The sequence below is a fragment of the Plecotus auritus genome (genome assembly GCF_963455305.1).
Source record: "Plecotus auritus genome assembly, chromosome: 1".
Classification (NCBI taxonomy): Eukaryota; Metazoa; Chordata; class Mammalia; order Chiroptera; family Vespertilionidae; genus Plecotus; species Plecotus auritus.
The window spans coordinates 130,871,454-130,891,617 of NC_137770.1; the positions used below are offsets into that span (position 1 = coordinate 130,871,454).

Sequence of the window (20,164 nt, forward strand, 5' to 3'; positions counted from 1 at the left end):
ACTTTGTGGGAGAGCCACACTCAAGGGGCCAAAGAGCCACATGTGGCTCGCGAGCCGCAGTTTGCCGACCATGGCTATAGGCAATTGTAATGCAGTGATAAATATTTGTATATTTAGATTTGTAGAAAAGTTACAGTAAAAATATGGTGTAAAACAGGGGTGGGCAAACTTTTTGACTCGAGGGCCACAGTGGGTTCTTAAACTGGACCGGAGGGCCGGAACAAAAGCATGGATGGAGTGTTTGTGTGAACTAATATAAATTCAAAGTAAACATCATTACATAAAAGGGTACGGTCTTTTTTTTTTTATTTCAATAGTCTTATTCATTTCAAACATTTTAACAAGAAGAATGTAAACACTAATTATTATAATTTGAAACTTCAAAAAATGGAGGAATCATAGCACAATAACATACCTTATATTGAAGATGGCAAAGGCAAAATAAAATTGCCTAACAAAGGAAAGGTACAAAAGCCTTTCAAATTAAACTTAATATAATAAAATAATTTAAAACTAAAACAAATAGAAAAGAACAAAATGTTTAAACAGTAAATTAAACATTTTCTTTAGTGCAACTTCCAAATTATGCCCGGGATGTAGATGTAGATGGCAATGTAGACTGGGTTGAAAGGTTTTTGGTCTTTAAAACATCAACTTCAGTGGGAACAGTGTTGTTGGTCTCCTTTTTAGCTAATGCTCTGATACTGTGCTCTCCAGGGGCGTGTCTCCCTACATCACCAGGATAACGTGTCTACGCATTCCCAGGGTGATGTTGGGGGACTCGTCCGCGGGCATTACAAGGAGCCTCTGGAAGATTGAGAGGTTGTTCCTTCTTCTGAGTGGGCGGATTTATATCCGCCCATTCAGTAGAAGGAGCTGCGGCCGTGTTTCCCGATGTTGCCATGTTAACACTGCTGCTGGTGAAGGAGCGGAGGGGAGAGCAAGAGAACCCTCCACTCTTTCGGCTCTTCGGGCCGGATAGAACAGCCGAAAGGGCTGGATCCGGCCCACAGGCCGTACTTTGCCCACGGCTGGTATAAAAGATAAAAAAGGGTAACCTGTGTAGGTCATTTACCATGAATAGAGCTTACAGGATGAATTGCTCTAGGTGAGTCAGTGAGTGAGTGTTGAGTGATTGTGAAGCTAGGACATTACTGTACACTACTGTAAACTTTATAAACATCGTACACTTAGGCTACATTAAATTTATAAGAAAATATTTTTCTTCAATAAATTAACCATAGCTTACTGTAACTTCAACTCTAAACTTTTTAATTTTTTTAACTTTCAGCTCTTGCAATAACTTAACTTAAAACACAAGAACATTATACAGCTAGTTAAAAATCTTTCTTTAGTACAGTATGGAGTTTTCTCAAAAAAACTAAAAATGGAACTCCCATTTGACCCAGTGATCCCACTTCTAGGAATATATCCTAAGAAACTAGAAACACCAATCAAAAAGGATATATGCACCCTTATGTTCATAGCAGCACAATTTACCGTAGCTAAGATTTGGAAACAGCCTATGTGCCCATCAGCAGATGAGTGGATTAAAAAACTGTGGTACATCTACACCAGTGGTTCTCAACCTTTTTAATGCCGCTACCCTTTAATACAGTTTCTCACGTTGTGGTGACCCCCAACCATAAAATTATTTTCGTTGCTACTTCATAACTGTAATTTTGCTACTGTTATGAATCGTAATGTAAATATCTGTGTTTTCCAATGGTCTTAGGTGATCCTGCTAGTGGTTTTCAACCTGTGGGTCGTGACCAACAGGTTGAGAACCGCTGCTGTAGAGCCTAAGACCATCGGAAAACACAGATATTTACATTATGATTCATTAACAGTAGCAAAATTACAGTTATGAAGTAGCAACGAAAATAATTTTATGGTTGGGGGTCACCACAACATGAGGAACTGTATTAAAGGGTCTTGGCATTAAAAAGGTTGAGAACCACTGATACACAATGGAATACTACCCTACAGTAACAAAGAAGGAATTCTTACCATTTGCAACAGCATGGATGGAACTGGAGAGCATTATGCTAAGTGAAATAAGCCAGTCAGAGAAAGATAAATACCACCATGATCTCACTCATTTGTGGAATATAATGAACAACATAAACTGATGAACAAAAACAGATCGAGAGACAGAGAAGCATTGATCAGACCATCAAACCTCAGAGGGAAGGTAGGGGAGGGTGGGGGTAGGGGGAGAGATCAACCAAAAAACTTGTATTCATGCATATAAGCCTAACCAATGGACACAGGGGGGTGAGGGCATGAGTGGGGGGTTGGGGGGGCATTGGGAGGATGAGGACATATATATAATACCTTAATCAATAAAGAAAAAAATTAAAAATAAAAAATCTTTCTTTACATCCTTATTCTTTATTAATATCTGTGAGTAATGCATTGCACTGTGATATCATGACACTACAATGTCACTAGGTGATACCCATTTTTTGATGTCATGACAATTACAAAGTCACTAGGCAATACAAATTTTTCAACTCCATTATGATCTAACTAGTGGCCCGGTGCATGAAATTCATGCACATTAAAAGGGGATTAATTAGAGGAAATAATTTAATATTGCTATTTGCCCTTTCTCTATAATAGAAGTGTCAGAGATGAAAGAAAATTAGTAAAATGTATATGAAAACCTTCCTCCTGTCAGAGTCTGGGGCACACCATGGGACCCAGAGTCAAGAACCCACCCACCCACATGCGCCTCAAAATCGCGTGAGACCCAGACCCAGCCGGCCCCCCCTCCTCATTGGGATAGACCCAGACCTGGCTAGTCCTACCCTTGTCAAGCCTTTCCCGCCAGGGAATGTAGTCTCAGGTCCCCTGGCCTGGCGCCAGGATGGGGGATGTGGCCTGGGGTGGGGGGGCATGCCTTGAGGTCCCCCGTCAAGCCCCGCCAGGTGTGGGACATGGCCTGAGATCCCCTGTCAAGCCCCGCTGGGTGGGGGGCATGGCCTTAGGTCCCCCGTCAAGCCCCGCCAGGCGGGGGGCGGGTGGAGGCACAGCCTCAGGTCCCCTGGCTCGGCACCTGGCGGGGGGTGCAGCCTGAGTTCCCCCGACGCAGCACTGGGGGTGCACCTTGAGGTCTCCTGTCAAGCCCCGGCAGGCAGGGGGATGCAGCCTCAGGTCCCCTGGCTTGGTGCTGAGGTGGGGGGTGCAGCTTGAGGTCCCCTGGCCTGGTGCCAGGGTGGGGGGCATGGCCTGAGGTACCCCGGCTGGCACTGGGGCAGGGGGAGCAGCCTGAGGTCTCCTAGCCCAGCACCACGACGGGAAGCGCACCTTGAGGTCCCCTGTCAAGCCCCACGGGGGCGGAGGAGGGCATAGCCTCAGGTCCCTGCTGATTGCTTGTTAAGGCTCCTTATGGGAACTTGGCCTCAGCTGTGGGTGCAGCCATCTTTGTGATGGAGTGATGGTTAATTAGCATATTCCCTCTTTATTAGGTAGGATGGGACCACCTTCATATACGCACGCAGCCCATCATTAACCGAAACATCCTTATGCAGTGCATGACTGTATATCTAAAACCTGATCTTCTCCCTTAAATCTGCTTAATCTACAGACTTCCCCCTCTTTCCACTCTGGTGTGGCTAGCTAAAATCCTTGGAGACATCCTTAAATCCTAGATTTCTTTCCCGCACACATTAATATGTCAGTACGTCCTATTGGCATTATCTCCATAATATATCCAGAACCTACGCTTCTGCTTGACCATTGTGGTCCAATCCTCTCTCTTGTTCTGAGTCATTGCAGTAACCTCCTAACTGGTCTCCATGTTTCTCCCGTTATACTTCCATAGACTCTTCTCAAAATAGCAGCTATTACAGTCCTGTTAAAGTCAATTCCTGTGGCTCCTCTGATCATAGCATTTCCATAGCTTTCTCTCTCACTCAAAGTAAGAGACTAGGTCTGTAAAATGACTCCAAGGCCTTATAATCTCCTATGCTCCCCCACTCCCTTTGTTACCCATCTGAGTATCCTCCTGGTACTAGTCTCTCCTCACTACACTTTAACTTTACAGGTCACTTTGTTCTACAAAGGCAGCCTTTTGTTTTGTTCTCTCTGCTTCCAGTGTTTTAACCTCATATTGCCATGTGGCTTACTTCAAGTCCTTCAAGGTTTTCAATGCTATTTCAGTAAGAATATCTATCCTTTTTTTTTTCATCTTTATGGTAGAAAGTATTACAGATATCCCCTTTTGTTTGTTTTTCACATTGACCGCCTTCACCACTCTATTGTCTATGTCCATGGGCTATGCATGTAAGTTCCCCGGTTAATTACTCCCCACCCACTCTCGCTTTCCCTCTGAAATTCGTTAGCTTTTTCTGACTATCCTTTTAAAAATATATATATATATATATATATTATTGATTTCAGAGAGGAAGGGAGAGAGGGAGAGAGAGACAGAAGCATCAATGATGAGAGTCATTGATTGGCTGCCTCCTGCACGATCCAGGGGAATCAAGCCCCGCAACCCAGGCATGTGCCCTGACTGAGAATCGAACCGTCACCTCCTGGTTCATAGGTTGACACTCAACCACTGAGCCACACCTGCTGGGCTTGACTATCCTTTTTTAAAGATGCTGTCTGCATGAACACACTGATATTTCTGTTCCCCCTCAACTGCATAATTTTTCTCCATAGCATCGATGACCATCTAACAAGATATTTTACTTGTTGGTTTGCCTTCTGTTTCACACTAGAAGGCAGGTTCCATGAAGGTATGGATTTGGGTTGTTTTGTTAATTGCTGAATCCTTGTATCTTTAACAGTGCTTGCCTGGCACATAGTAAACAATAAGTTTATATATTTTTTTTAATGAGTTAATGACATGTCTTCAAAATTCTAGGTTTTTATATAATTTTGTTTATTTATTATTACATAGGCTATCCATATTATCTCATAAGGAAGTTTATGTTTGGCTTTCCAGAAAATTGGAAAGAGCACATTGATACTTTTCTAGAACAATTAAGGTAAAGTACTTTTTATATTTTAAAAAACAATTTTATTGAGGCGTAATTTTCATTTGATAAAATACATCCATTTTAGGTGAGCTTTTAAAAATGTATACTTATATAACCAATATGCAGTGGTTTTAATTTCTTTTTTATGGAAAATAAAACCTTGGACATTTCAAGGAGTCATCCTTATTCTACCCTTTAAGAATCAAATAGCTGTTAAACAGGAGTCTGAAGTTCATGGTCCTTTTTTCTTTCATTCATTCCCTCTGTTAGCACTGGGGAAAACAAGGGAGAATTTGGTTAATTCTTGCCCTTAAGGAACTCATAGGGGATGGAGTGATGTCAGTTAACTAGTCACTAAACAGGGGTTGACAATTTTTTTCTATAAAGGGCCAGATAGTAAGTATTTTTATGGGCATGCTCTATCACAACTGCTTCAACTCTTTGTAGAAGAAAAGCAACATAGTCAGTGCCTTAATGAACGTGGCTATGTTCCAGTAAACTTTATATTGTACTTGAGTTTTTTGTGGGAAAGGGGGTGGAAGCCATGAAAGCTTAAATTATGTAAGATTAAAGGTAATCTTTACTATGGTGAAGAACTTTAGCTGAGGGAATTTTCTTTATTTTTTGGTATAGTGTTAGTGTTAAAGATTAGGTTAGGGTTTTGGTTGAGTTCAAAATTATGGTTAGAGTTAGCTTTAGGATTAGATATAAGGTTAGGGCTAAAAGTTACATTTAGGATTAGTCTTTGGTTTAGGGTTAGTTTAAAAATTAGATAGGGCTAAGGTTAGTTTTAAGGTTAGGTGTAATATTTGGGATTAGGGTTACTGTGATGGCTCGGTTTAGGGTTAAGTTTTAGAATTATAGGCTTATTGTTAGGGTTAGTTTTATAATTAGAGTAAGGTTTATGGATGGCTTTAGGGTAAGGGTTAGGATTAGGTTTAAAATTAGGAACAATGTTAGGATAGAGTTACGCTTAGGGTTGGTATGTTATAGTTAGGGTTAGAGTTAGTACTATTATATTTAAGATTGAGGTTAGGAGAGTTTCGTTTTTTTGTGGGTTTTAGTTTTTTGTTTTCACTTTTTTGGGAACCAACATTAGAGGGAATATAATGTATGTTTTTAGGGCTTGTGAAAAGAAAAAGGCCAGACAAAAACAGAAAAGTAGAAGATTTGTGCCTGACATAGGAAAATCAATGAAAAATGATGCAGGAGTAAACCAAACAGATGGCCCCCAAAGAACCAGCACCATTTATGACCTTGATTGTAACCATTTGGGTATGTTTGCTCTTTTCTTCTCTATTGGTATAGTGGTATATTCTTACATAAACCCCACATTGTTTAATTGTTTACAGTGCATATAGTCTTGAGTTCTACTCTGGTCCTAAAATTTTAGAGTTTTCACTACTTGAAGAAAAACTACAAAGCAGTTAGCATTCAACTTCATTAGATGTTACCTTTTAATTAATCTGATAAATATATCAATGAAAGATAATGGTTCTTTTAGTTTCCTAGTCGCAAGGTATTTATTTAGGCTGCTAACCTAACTCAAACCTATATATTAAATATGCCTAATTTGTACCAAATTTTATTCTCGTTAATAGACAATACCACAGTTTGTTTTTATGGAGGTAATGGCATGTTTTTTTGAATGACAATTGCTATAAAGGTAGCTGGCAAAACTGTTCTGTGTCACCTCTTTGCCAAAACTATAATTTGCTTCACAGCCTTTTCTAGAAAATATAGATGAATAAAAGTTAATTAGAATCTGTTGTATAAATTTCTGTCAATTCTACTTTGACCTTGTAACAAAGCTTTACAGGATTGCTTCTACCAAAGTCATGGCACCGTATGAGTATAAGTCCCCCACTGCACCCCACTTCCCTAGGTTCATAGGGCGCTCCTTTGTAATTTTGCTTATCCTTTCTAGTACAAAGGAATAGATTAAATATGTAGATGACTGCTTGCTCAGAGCTAGCTAAAAGTCACTCTTCTAGTTTCTTCTCAACCTTTCCTCATTTTTTCAAAAGTCATCCTATTTACCTGTAAATTTAAAATATTGCTCATTGTCATTTGCTAGACCATCTTCAGTATTCTGGAGTCCTGGGGCTACAGCAACTGCTATATACTTTTTTACTCCTAAGTTTAAAATTCCTAAACGTATATCTCACTTTTATCATTTATTAATCTTCTTTAGTCTTAGATCTTAAGCAGTGTTTTTCATAAATGTTTAAATTGTGAATGTTACTGGTAAAGTGTTTGAAGATAGAAATGTAAAACGCTAAAGTTTGGTAAACATTTTACATGCTACCTGTGTCCATAATAAAATAATTCAACAAATATTTTTAAAGCACTTTCCATGAACCTTGATCTTTGTTAGCTGTTAGCAATTTAGAAATGAATAAGATGAGATGATGCCTCCCCTTTGGGAAGCTCAGGTTAGGGGCAAATATTAGTGGATTTTTTTTTAGGTATATCATTTTTCTAGTGTGATTTATTAAATCTTTGTTCTGTGAAAATGTTAAGACATTGTGTGTCCTCATATTACATAAGTTATTTTGAGTGGTGTTGGTTAGTGCTGTCTTTTTTTTTTTTTTTTTAATGAGAAAACCACTGAAATAAAACAAAACCACATCTAATATTAAACAACTAAAGGTATGCAAAGGCGCTAATCAGTGATAATTTAAGATGATGTGATTGTGTGTGTGATTTACCTAAAATGTGGTTTTGCATATTTAGTGCTATAATCTATATGTCATAGTATTGTATTAAAATACTTAATGTCTGTTATACTTAACCAGAATATATTATAGGTGATCTATTATAATAGCCTTCTTCACCATACTGTAATAATATCAGAGGAGATTACGTATCTTAAAATACAGCTTCTAGAATAATAATAAAAATGTTTATAGTTTTACGAGTCCTTTTTAATTTAGCTAGAATTTTAGCTCAATAACTGTTTCTTAAGCCCATATTGTATACTATATAATTTGGTTTTGCTTAAAATTTTAATTAGCATGGATTTAAGTTATACATTGGTATACATACATTAATTGAAACGTAAGAATTCAATATACATGAAAAAATACAAGGGAAATAGAGTTATTCACTTTCTGTTTAGTTAGTACAGTTTGGATGAAAAAGAATTTGTATTTACAAAATGGTTTAATGTTTCTATTTTGCTTTAGATGTGGCAAAGGAGATTCAAAACATAATAAGGAATAATATGGCTGTCCATTTTTTCTTTCTTTTTTTTTAAGAGAATAAAAGTGATTTGAACAAAATATGGCCCTATGCAGAGTGATTCTGTCCAACTAAAATTGCTTTATGTCATAATCAAATTTAAATATTTGTGACATTGGATTAGACTTTTTCAAAGTGAGTTCTTAATGGGGAAGAGCAGCTTAACTTTTATATAATTATTTATCTAAATCTCCATCTTTGTACTCATAGAACTGAAGAAGAGTAAGCACAGTACGTTGCCAGGAGCTATAGAATTAAACATTTGCCAGAGTAATCTTCAAAATAAACCACCATTAAGCTTCCCAGATGACCAAATAAAGAATACTGTTCAAAATGGGGGAGAATATGACTTACCTAATCAGGTAAGCTTTTACTGAATACTGTACAGTGATGGTATGATACTACTGAAAAGGTTCGAGACCAAATGAGATATCATGAGTTCTCTTTGTTAAGTATTGCTTTTTATTAGTTTAGAAATAGTAGGTAAATGTCTTGATATTTATTTTCCTAGTGTCTCACTGGAAAAGTGCAGGCAAGAACAACAAAGTTTTTAGCTATAGAGTAAGGTTTAAATAGAGAGAGAGAGAGAGATTTTGTGTGTGTGTGTATGTGCGCGCACGCACATGCACATTTTAAATGATAGTATTAAATCAGTAAAGAAGATGTGAGAATGTGGTTATCCACGGGTGCTTCCAAAGCTTGAGCTTTGAATACCTCTGCTAATGAAATTTCTATAAGCTATAAGTACCTAGAAATTTGTGTGCTTGATTCATGCTGTGAAAATGCTTGCACTCATGTTTATAGGTAGTACTTGTTATACTAAAAAGTTATCTTTTGATTTTGAAGGAATTGATTGGAAAAAGGGAATATAAGAAGTTATCTTCAAAGAAACTCAAAAATTGTGAAAGAATAAATAAAAAGATAATTAAAAGTCAGAAGCAAGGTAATATATCCTTATTATTGTTTATTTTGTAACTAGAGGTCTGGTGCACAAATTCGTGCACAGGTGGGGTCTGGCCACCCCACTCCAATTGGGGCCCATCGGGCCGGGCTGGCCTGGGAGAAGGGACATGGGAGGTTGGAGGTTGGCCAGCTGGGCCTGCCCCTGGTCGAACTCCTGGTCAAGGGGACAATTTGCGTATTAGCCTTTTATTATATAGGAAGAATAAATAGAAAGTTACTATTTGAAATTTTTTAACATAATAAAAGTGATTTCATAAATTTCCAAATCTAAAATGGTAGACTAACTTTTTTTTTTTTAAATATATTTTATTGATATTTTACAGAGAGGAAGGGAGAGGGATAGAGAGCTAGAAACATCGATGAGAGAGAAACATTGATCAGCTGCCTCCTGCACACTCCCCACTGGGGATGTGCCCGCAACCAAGGTACATGCCCTTGACCGGAATCGAACCCGGGACCCTTCAGTCCGCAGGCCGACGCTCTATCCACTGAGCCAAACTGGTTTCGGCATAGACTAACTGTTTTAATGCTTATTAAATATTCATTATCTTTTTACAGAAGATGATTTACAAAATGAAATAATTCATTGCTTTAAATATAGATTCACTTACAGGTTTGCTTTCTTTAATCTAGGTAGCTTTAAATAATTTTTTAAATCACAAAATATAATTTAAATATGTTTCTAGTAATGTTTAAAGACAATCTTTTTATTAAATTGTTAATAAGCCATAATTTAGTTTTATGTAAGTGTGGATTTTTCAAAATGATTTCATTGAAATCCTGCATACCTGAATATATATAACCTTTTCTCTATGCATTAGGGAGTTTAAAACTTAATATTTAATTGAATCTATCAGCTTAATAGCATTTTTTTTCTATTTTATTGCTTATAAGTGAAAAATGAAAGTGGAGAACATAAGTGTGTAAAAAAGTAGACTAAAGAGCAATAATACTACTTAACAAGTTTATATGACTTAAAAGTATCCAGAATAGGCTGGATCTTTATTCAGGTTATTTAATGAAATCAATAAAAAATGTTTTGCTCAAAATTAGAAAGTTTAAAATTTTTAAATTGCCAATTGAACATTTGAATCACATTTGTAATAAGGAATTAGAAGAAAACACTTAGCTCATAATGTGAAAATATGTAATTCCATTGAGAAGTGTTGTGGAAACTTTCTTGATTTTGATTAGTACCATTTCATGAATTATAATTTAGAAGCTTCTTTTCTTTTTGTCATTCATCTTTTAAATGTCACATAATATGTGTAGGTTGTTGGCAGTATGTCACTGTGATGATTGGTGTGATAATTTACAGTTTATATCTATTTATAATTATAGCTGGATAATTTAAAGTTAGAAACTAAATTAGTTTAGCTTTTGGTTTCTTAAGTTTTAGAGTTGAGAATTTCATATAATTTGTTTTCTTTAAGTAGTGACATGGTATAATAAAGACTCTCAATTCTGTTTTGGTTGTTTTCCCATGATGATTCATAGAGTTTTGGGGGATTCAGCAAAAGATTGCCTTGATGGCTACCATTAGGGATGAATGAGAATGAGGCCGTGCAAATGGAGTTCCATGTTCTTCTAATTTCCTTCTTCAGTAATATACCTTCTCTTTCATATGTTACATACCTAGTAAGGTTTTAGCAACCCAACAAATATTTATTTAACATCTACTACATATGTGACTGAACTAATTCCAGTAAAATGAAGATAATTCACAAATGAAGACAAAATTATTAAGAATATTTTCAGACTAGTTGAAAGATAAGACAAGTGTAATTATATGCAGGGCACATTGCCAAACATGGCATTATTTTAAAATATTCTGGAAATTTGAAAGAACTTTCATTCAGTTGAGGAAATCAGGACAAAGTTTGTAGACTAGGTAGGCTGGAGTATAAGATTGAAGCAGGAAGTGATTTGGTTTGTAAATGAGTGAAAAAAATTTTCCAAGTAGAGAAAATTTGAGAAACAGTGGTCTCACAGACATAGAATATGGTTCAGACTTGAATGCAGTGAGTGAACTATATTAAAGGCCAGGTAGAGGAGCTTATATGCACACTAAGTATACTATGAGAAGTCCTGGACAAGTTGGTATTAAAAAATAGTATGTTTACAATCGAAGGGACAGTGATCTAAACAGACTGGTGTTTCAGCAAGATTAATATGATAGTGGAGTTTGTGGTGGGGAAAAAATATATTTTATTTGTGAAAACAGTTTTTTAAATTTTGTTTGTAGCTAATTTGAGATTTTGATCTTTGATTTTATCTTATGAAATTAAAGAGCAAACGGAAGAATCGAAGGTATCAATTGATATTATCATCTCAGGGAAATCACCTTTCTCAGACGAAGAAAGAAAATATGTGGCTACTAATCAGAAGGAAGTCTATGTTGTGGTAACACCACTTAAATCTAAAAATGTGATAGAGCAAAAATGCATGAAGTATAATGTGTCCTCTGGTGCCGTTAAAGCAGTAACAGATTTTATAGTGCCAAAGCATCAAAAAGAAAGTGAATCAGACTTAAATGAAACTACATGTCCAATTAGTAAGCCCGGAAAGACTTTCAAAGATACATTTGAATGTGGCGTGGATCATACAAGCATAAACAAGGAAGATTGCATTGAACGTGATATACTCACTGTCAACCAGAAAATAAAAATACCTAGTTCTAACAAGAAACAAACGGTCACCTCTGACTTTAAGAACAATACAAAGTTGTTATCAACATCGAAGAAAATTGAAAAAAATCAAGTAACAAATCAAGATTTGTCTGCTGACAAGAGTGAAACGGAAAAGAAAATTAGAACAAAAGCTGGGGATATTAAGAAAACCACAGCAAGAAATACCAAAGAAACAGTAGTCCACCAGAGAAAAAGCAGAAGGAACATCACTGGAAAAATCTCAGTGACCTCTGAATCTGAAACTGAAGAAAGTAAAACTGAATTTTATACCCTAAAAAAGAAAGCTAGATGTTCTGCTGAAATAAATTGTCAGAAATCTGATATTAGGGACGAGTTTCCAATTATTAACAAAACAGGATCTGATAAGACGAAGAGGGATTCCTTAGAATGTTTACCTGGTTTAATTCAGGATGAAGAATGGAATGAAAAGGAATTAGAGAAGCTTCATTGGTAAGTAGTTAGATTTGACTCTGAAATATCCTGAGTGGCACAAAATAGTTGAAGACAAGAACTCCAGCCCTAGCTGGTTTGGCTCACTGGATAGAGTGTCAGCCTGGGGACTGAAAGGGCCCAGGTTCGATTCATGGTTACAGGCACATCCCCAGTAGGGGGTGTGCAGGAGGCAGCTGATCGATGCTTCTCTCTTATCGATGTTTCTAACTCTCTATCCCTCTCCCTGCCTCTCTGTAAAAGATCAATAAAATATTTTTTTTAAAAAAAATAACTCCAATGAGGGAGTGATTTAATGATTTCTAATCATTAAAAATGGAATATGTCATCCAAAAGCACATAAAGAAAAATTACAATTTATACAGAGAATGGAGGGAAAATATAGATAACTGCTATCTACATGGTTGTTGTTTTTTTGTGGCCATCTATACAGTATACATATGAGCTTATCATTCCCATTTAATATTGCAAACATGCACCTCCCCTTCCTACCCCCCATCTACTGAAGAAAAGTAACTATGTGAGGGGGTGGATGTGTTGTTTGTGGTGATCACAATGTTTATGTCAAATGATCATGGGTAGACTTTAAATATATATAACTTATCAGTTATACCTCAATAAAGTTGAGAATATATTTCAACATTGACAAATGCTGCTTTCTCACAGCCTCACATTTTAAAAAATATTTTATAATTATAAAATCTTCAAACTTACATAGATTACTTAATGGTGTTCTTCCCCCCGCCCCCATTTATTAAAATTTTTTTTAAAATTGATTTCTGAGAGGAAGGGGGAGAGAGAGAGAGAGAGAAATATCAGTGATGAGAGATAATCATTGATTGGCTGCCTCCTGCACTCCCCACACTGTGGAACGAGATTGCAACCCAGGAACATGCCCTGATTGGGAATCCAACTGTGACCTCCTGGTTCATAGGTTGGCACTCAACCATGGAGACATATTGGCTGGTCTTCCTCCCCCCGCCCCCCACCCCCCCCCCCCACCCCATTTATAGAGAAGAAAATAGCCCCAGAAATTAGGTGATTTTTCCTAGGTTATATAACTACTGCTGCTGATAACTGGATTTGGCTACATGGACCTGACAAGCGATATCAGTAGCCTAGTAGTATTAGAAGCCAGATCATAGTTGAGCAATGAAGAGTGAATGGGATAATAAAGACAACTTAGAGGGACAGCACAAGAAGTTTGGCAATGGTGGGAATAGAAAAGCATAGGTGATAGAGTGTGAAGAGAAGGGAATACGTGTGTTTGGTTGCTTGCTTAATTTGTAATGTGACTCATTGCCAGAGTATGATGGTTTGCAGATGGAAGTTATCTAATAGAAAGGAAGGAAGATAAAAAAGAGAAGGATAACTTAGAAACATAGCACATTCAGTGTTCCATTCCTTTTTGCACCCTCAAACCTTATAACATTTGGAATTTATTTTCAAAGCCTTCTTGAAATATTCTTCTGAAGGCATCTCTGTGCCACTATACTCTTCCATTTTCAATTGCCTAAATGTTCCTTCTCTTTCTTCAGATACAGAAGGTAATCTTCATTCTTATTCTTCAGAGTTTTTGGGTTGGGTGCTTTCTTGCTTCTCAGTGATCTTTTTCTTCCAGAGTTCTAACTTCTTTCTATGTGCAGGGACTTCCAAATCTGTATCTTTGGTCCTGAATTCTTGTATTTAGATTTGTATTTTCCTTTGCCTCCTGAAAATCTCTACATAAGTCTCACCTACATCTCTAAATATATCAAAAATCAGACTTATTTCCCCTGCCTGTACACTGCCTGAAATTCCTATTTCTGAAAATGTAATTCTTTCAGTCAACTAAGTTTAAACTTTTTATTGTTATTGATTTTTTTAAATTTTAACTAGTTCCCAAGGAACTATAGATCTTTTCATGGGGTCATTTTCCATCTGCACCCTTTTTCTTGAGTATACTCTTTTTCAGATTTTTAATGCCTTTTACCTGAACTATGGAGTAGCCTTATATTTAGACTTCATTCTTTTCATATATGTAATCTGTTTTATACATCTCCACATTAGTCTTATTCTATAATTGTGGTTCTAACAGATCAGAAACTTTCATTGTGTTCTTACTAATCTTCAAATTATATAGATTCTTCTGCCTTGCATTGTCAGCATATAATAATTGACCTCAGTTATTATTTCCAGCTGTATTCTCCAATCATTTACTTATAATAAAGGTCTTCAACCTTTGATGTATATTTATATCATCTAAGGAGATTTTTTAATGCTTGAACTGCAGTTCCCAGTGAGATGGAGTAAGCACACTGCACTCTAGCTTCTACTGCACAGTTATAAAAACAAGACAATGTATACAGCAGCTTTTTGTTGACTCAGAAAGGTAAATAGTAGCAGGTCAATTGAGGAAGACTAAAATTTAAGTACTACCAAACTGGCTGTGAATTTCTAGTTTTTCCTCTGGTATCACCCAAGCTAAACTCAAGGCTTACTAAACAGGAAGTGAGCACTAGGGCATGACAGAGTTAAGAGAAGCCCTCCAGTTCTGACATGAGCAGGAAAAGGGACTACTAATGCTCAGAACATTAACGGAAATGCTCCAGTTCTCTTTTTCTCCCTTTTCATATCCCAGTTCCATGCTGTCCTGCAGGGATGAAAATCAGTGCAGCAAGTGGGGCCCATATATACCTAAACTCTGAAAGTGGGGAACCGTCCTCTCCAATAAGAGAAGTAGCACTCTCAAGAGGGTGGGCTATTGTGTTTTTCTTATTCTGTCCATTGTTGTTTCTGGAGAAAGATGCAATTGTAACTTTGCAGCAAAGCCAGGTAACTAAAGCCCCCGATTTCTGCCAGAGAAACAAAAAGAGGAACCCAAAATTGCAGAGAGGAAGAAGCTAACTAAAAACCTGATAAAGTTGTTTATGAACTTTTGGGCTCACCCTTGATTAATCAAGAGTGGCTATACTAATACCTGTGAAAGATTTGTAGAAGAAAATTATGAAGGATAAAGAAGTACTTTTCAAAATGATAAAAGTGTCAATTCACCAGGAAGACTTAACAATCCTAAATGTGCATGCATCTAACAACAAACCTCAAAATATATGAATCAAAATCTGTCAACTAAAAGGAAAGGACAGAACTGAAAAGATAAACAAATCCACAATTATAGTGGTAGACTTCAGTGCCCTTCTTTTGGTAGCAAATAGAACTAGTAAATAGGAAATTATCAAGGATATAAAAGAACTGAATGATACCATCAACCAACTATTTAATGGGCATTTATGGGACAGTCCCTCCAGTAATGCAGGGAGGTGTTTATTCCAAAGGTAGCTAGAGCATTCATCAAGATAGAACATCATGTTTAAATAAAACAAATCTTAAATTTAAAATAAGTCATACAAAGGGTGTTCTGTGACCATAATTGAATTAAATAACAAATCAATGAAAGATAACAGGAATTTTTCCAAGTGGTTGAAAATTTAACACACTGTAAAAGTTTCAAGGGAACAAGTTTTGAGGAACAAGTGAACTGAACAAAAATTAAAATATTCAGAATTTGTAGTGTAAACCCAGATGTTCATAACTTTATGGAGTGGTTTTACTAAGCTAATCTCTTCCTGATTTCTGTGGTACTTTCTGTATAAATTAATTGTGGCACATTTTTTTTTTTTTTTCCAGAGAAGAAGGAAGAGGGGGAGAGAGGTAGAAACATCAATAATTAGAGAGTATCATTGATCGGCTGCCTCCTGCACACCCCACACTGGGGATCGAGCCTGCAACCTGAGCATATACCCTGATCAGGAATCCAACCATGACCTCCTGGTTCATAGGTTGACGCTGAACCACTGAGCCATGCCAGCTGGGCAGTTGTGACACATTCTTGATGAATGGACTATTAAGTAATAAGATGGAAGAGCTGTTGATACTTGTAACAACTTTAATGAATTTCAGAGGCATTATGCTGAGTGAAAAGAGCCAGTTCAAAAGGCTATATGTTATATGCTTCCATTTACTGCATATGAAATCTTGGAAGAGACAACTAAAAAGAAAATAGATCAGCTGGGCCAGCGTTGCTCAGTGGTTGAGCGTCAACCTATGAACCAGGAGATAACGGTTCGATTCCCAGTCAGGGCTTGTGCCCAGGTTGTGGGCTTGATCCCCAGTGCAGGAGGCAGCCGATCAATGATCCTCTCTCATCATTGATGTTTCTATCTCTCTCTCCTCTCTGAAATCAATAAAAATATATTTTAAAAGAAATAAAGTAAATCAGGGATTGGCAGTGTTATAGTGGTGGATGACAACAAAAGAATAGGTAACATGGGGATTTTTTTCAGAGCTCTGACCTGCAGGCATTCCTTTTGAAATTTGCCATATTATAAATATAAACTATTTTTCATTCCTTAACCCTATGTCTTATTTCCTCATCTTCATTTCTTTGCCAGTGTAGTTGCCTTAATTTCACCTGTTTTTTATCCATCAGATTTTATGTCATCTCTTCATTGTAACCTTCCCTTGTTATCATCCATTTCTACCACCCACTCAGATATGATGCCTCTTTCTCAAAAATGCAAAGTATTACCACTACAGACCTACTAAATTGAAATCTTCAGGGATAGAGTCTATCAATCTGTTTATTATACTTGTCTGCTTATTTGCTTGCTTACATTTTTGCTATAAGCTCAAGTATCTTTTTGGGTTTTTTTGTGTGTTTTTTTGGAGGGTGTGTGTGTGTGTGTGTGTGTTTTAGAGAGAGAAATGTTGATCGATCAGCTGTCTCCTGTACGCAGATCAAAACTCCAGCCTGGCATCGAACCCACCAGGTTTTGATGTACAGGATGACACTCCAGTCAATTGAGCCACACTGGCCAAGGCACTCCTCAAGTGATTCTTACTTGAAGCCGACTGCTTTGTATGCTACAGCATGCTTATAAACTAGTAGAATAGACAGATAGTTAGCAAATAATAACTATAATCACGGTAAGAAATTTATAAGAACATGTATCAGAGAAATTTGACTTGGCTCATGCAGATACTTGAATTAAGCACTAAAGGATAAACAAGAATTTATGATAAGTACATTTTAAATAGAACAGTATGTAAAAGTAGAAAGGAAGAGCATAATTAAAAATACTAAAAAGCCAAAATGACTAAAGTATAGAAAGTGAGGGAAGAATAGTACAGGATGAGACTAAATCAGGGGTGGGCAAACTTTTTGACTCGAGGGCCACAATGGGTTCTTAAACTGAACCGGAGGGCCAGAACAAAAGCATGGATGGAGTGTTTGTGTGAACTAATATAAATTCAAAGTAAAGGAGCGGAGGGGAGAGCAAGAGAACCCTCCGCTCTTTCGGCTCCGCGGGCCAGATAGAACAGCCGAATGGGCCGGATCCGGCCCGCGGGCTGTAGTTTGCCCACGGCTGGGCTAGATAGCCAGGCAAGGAACAATGAAAGTTATATTAAACTAGGAGCCCGGTGCACAAAATTAGTGCACTTGGGGGGGTAGTCCCTCAGCCCAGCCTGCACCCTCTCACAGTCTGGGAGCCCTCGGGGGACGTCCGAATGATGCAGAGGCGGGAGACGCTCCTGCCACTGCTGCTGCGCTCGCCAGCGTGAGCCTGGCTTCTGGCTGAGCAGTGCTCCCGCTGTGGGAGCGCACTGGGGGGGTGGGGGGGCAGCTCCTGCTTTGAGCACCTGCCTCCTTGTGGTCAGTGCATGTCATAGGAACTGGTCATTTCTCCCTTTGGTTAATTTGCATATTAGCCTTTTATTATATAGGATATTTTGGTTGAAGTGAGTTTTAAGTAGGACTGGAGTGATATTAAATTTGCCTTTTAAAATTGTCTGGGAGGACACATTAGTTTCTTGTTAAATGCATTAAGTTTTTTCATTATGATAAAAGAGCCCTTTTAGGCAACTTCATACTTGAAAATTACCTATTACATATGTACACAAATCGGGAAGCTATAGCTTTCTAATCTTTTTAGTGATTATGCAGAAGAGTAGATAATTCATTAACAGTGTTTAATACCTATAAGTATTCTCCTTTTATGCATGGGGTGAATGGTCTTCTGTGGTCAACTGGTACCTGTTCACAAGAGCTGATTTCTACAAATTGATTCTACAAATTGATTGTTTAATAGTCATTTAAAAAATAAATTTAGCCTTAGCTGATGTTTTCCAGTGGTTACAATGTTGGCCCACCCATCAAAGCACTCTGGTTCCATTCTCAGTCAAGAGGATGTTACATGGTTTGCAGGTTGGATCCCTAGCCCCTGTCAGGGTGCATGCAGGAGGCAACCAATTGATGTGTCTCACATCAATATTTCTCTCTCTGTCTCCCCTCACTTCCCTCCATCCTTTCCACTCTCTCTAAAAATCATTAGGAAAAATATCTTTCGGTGAGGATTAACAACCACCACAATATTAAAGAAGTTTATCAAAAACAATAATACTTTAAACTCATCACTTCCTACTTATTTTAGTACAGTTTATTATTATATACTAGAGGCCCAGTGCATGAAAATTCATGCACTCGGGGAGGAGGGGGTTCCTCAGCCCGGCTTGCACCCTCTCACAATCCAGGACCCCTTGGGTAGGGTCCCTAGGCCTGGCCTGAGATCAGGGCCTATTGGGGCTTTCCTTCCCTGGGCTGCAGGAAGCTGGCCCCACTCCCGCCGCTGCCACTGCTTGCCGTCTGTGCAGTGCTGCCGCCCCCCTCCCCTGCCACCGGTGGCCTCCCTCTTCAGGCGACAGGCTGGGGTGCAATGGCTTGGCTGGCCTGGGTCTCCCTCTTTATTTGCTGGGGGGCGGGGCCAGCCCTGTGAGGGGCCATTTGCCTATCTGATCACCCCTAACTGCTTGCCTACCTACCCGATCACCCCTAACTGCTGGTCTGCCTACCGGATCACCCCTAATCACTCTTCCTACCTGCCTGATTCCCCCTAACCGCTTGGTTGGGGGCGAGGCCAGCCCGGTGAGGGGCCGTCTGCCTACCTGATCTCCCCTAACCACTTGCCTGCCTACTTGATCACCCCCTAACTGCTGGCCTGCCTACCTGATCACCCCTAACCGCTGGTCTACCTATCTGATCACCCCTAACCACTCTGCCTGATTGCCCCTAAAACTTGCTTGGGGTCAGGGCCAGCCTGGCGAGGGGCCATCTGCCTACCTGATCTTCTAACTGCTTGCCTGCCTACCTGATCACCCCTAACCTTTGGTCTGCCTACCTGATCACCCCTAACCCCTCTGCCTGCGTGCCTGATTGCTCCTTACTGTTTGCTTGGGGGCGGGGCCAGCACGGACTTCCAGTTGGTCAGCCTCTGGTTGTTACTGGTCATTACAACCCAGGGTTTTTATATATTAGGATACCCTTAAGGTTCTTTACAGCTATTATACCTGTATGGTAGATATTTTATATAATGGTGTGATATGGCACATTTCTTATTCCTCATTCAATTACATCATGTTGGTAGCTTGAAATCAGCCACATTGGGATTTACAATATGGAAATTTGCAAATACTGCAAAGAAGGACTTTTTAAACGCAGATAGCTGGTTGTTAAAAATTTATCAGTACAACACTGCATATATAAAATATGTTCAAAGTGAGTGGTGGTGTAGTAATATGGGTACCTGGTTCTAAATACTAATTTACAAATGAACTATTAGGATGTAACTCATTTGTTAAATTGGAGAACTATCTTATATTGACTTAGTTTTTTTCTATTTCAATTTTCGTTTCCCTTAAATATTATATCTAAAATATTCTGTTCTATAAACTGTAATACTATAATGAAAGCAAGCCAAGCATAACACATAACCTGGAATGTATATGAAC

At 38.1% G+C, this 20,164-nt stretch overlaps 1 protein-coding gene across 3 annotated transcripts in view; it reads left to right on the plus strand.

The window, feature by feature from the left end:
• Nucleotides 1-20,164, plus strand: part of MIS18BP1 (MIS18 binding protein 1) — a 73,413-nt gene that overhangs the window by 37,688 nt on the left and 15,561 nt on the right. For 2 of the 3 annotated variants that reach the window (XM_080659159.1, XM_080659160.1), the window contains exons 7-11: nt 4,916-5,003; nt 6,118-6,269; nt 8,448-8,599; nt 9,084-9,180; nt 11,491-12,340. In XM_080659159.1, coding sequence (XP_080515285.1) covers nt 4,916-5,003; nt 6,118-6,269; nt 8,448-8,599; nt 9,084-9,180; nt 11,491-12,340 — 1,339 coding nt within the window. The remainder of the gene's footprint in view (nt 1-4,915; nt 5,004-6,117; nt 6,270-8,447; nt 8,600-9,083; nt 9,181-11,490; nt 12,341-20,164) is intronic. The other variant, XM_080659161.1, reaches the window with a different exon arrangement.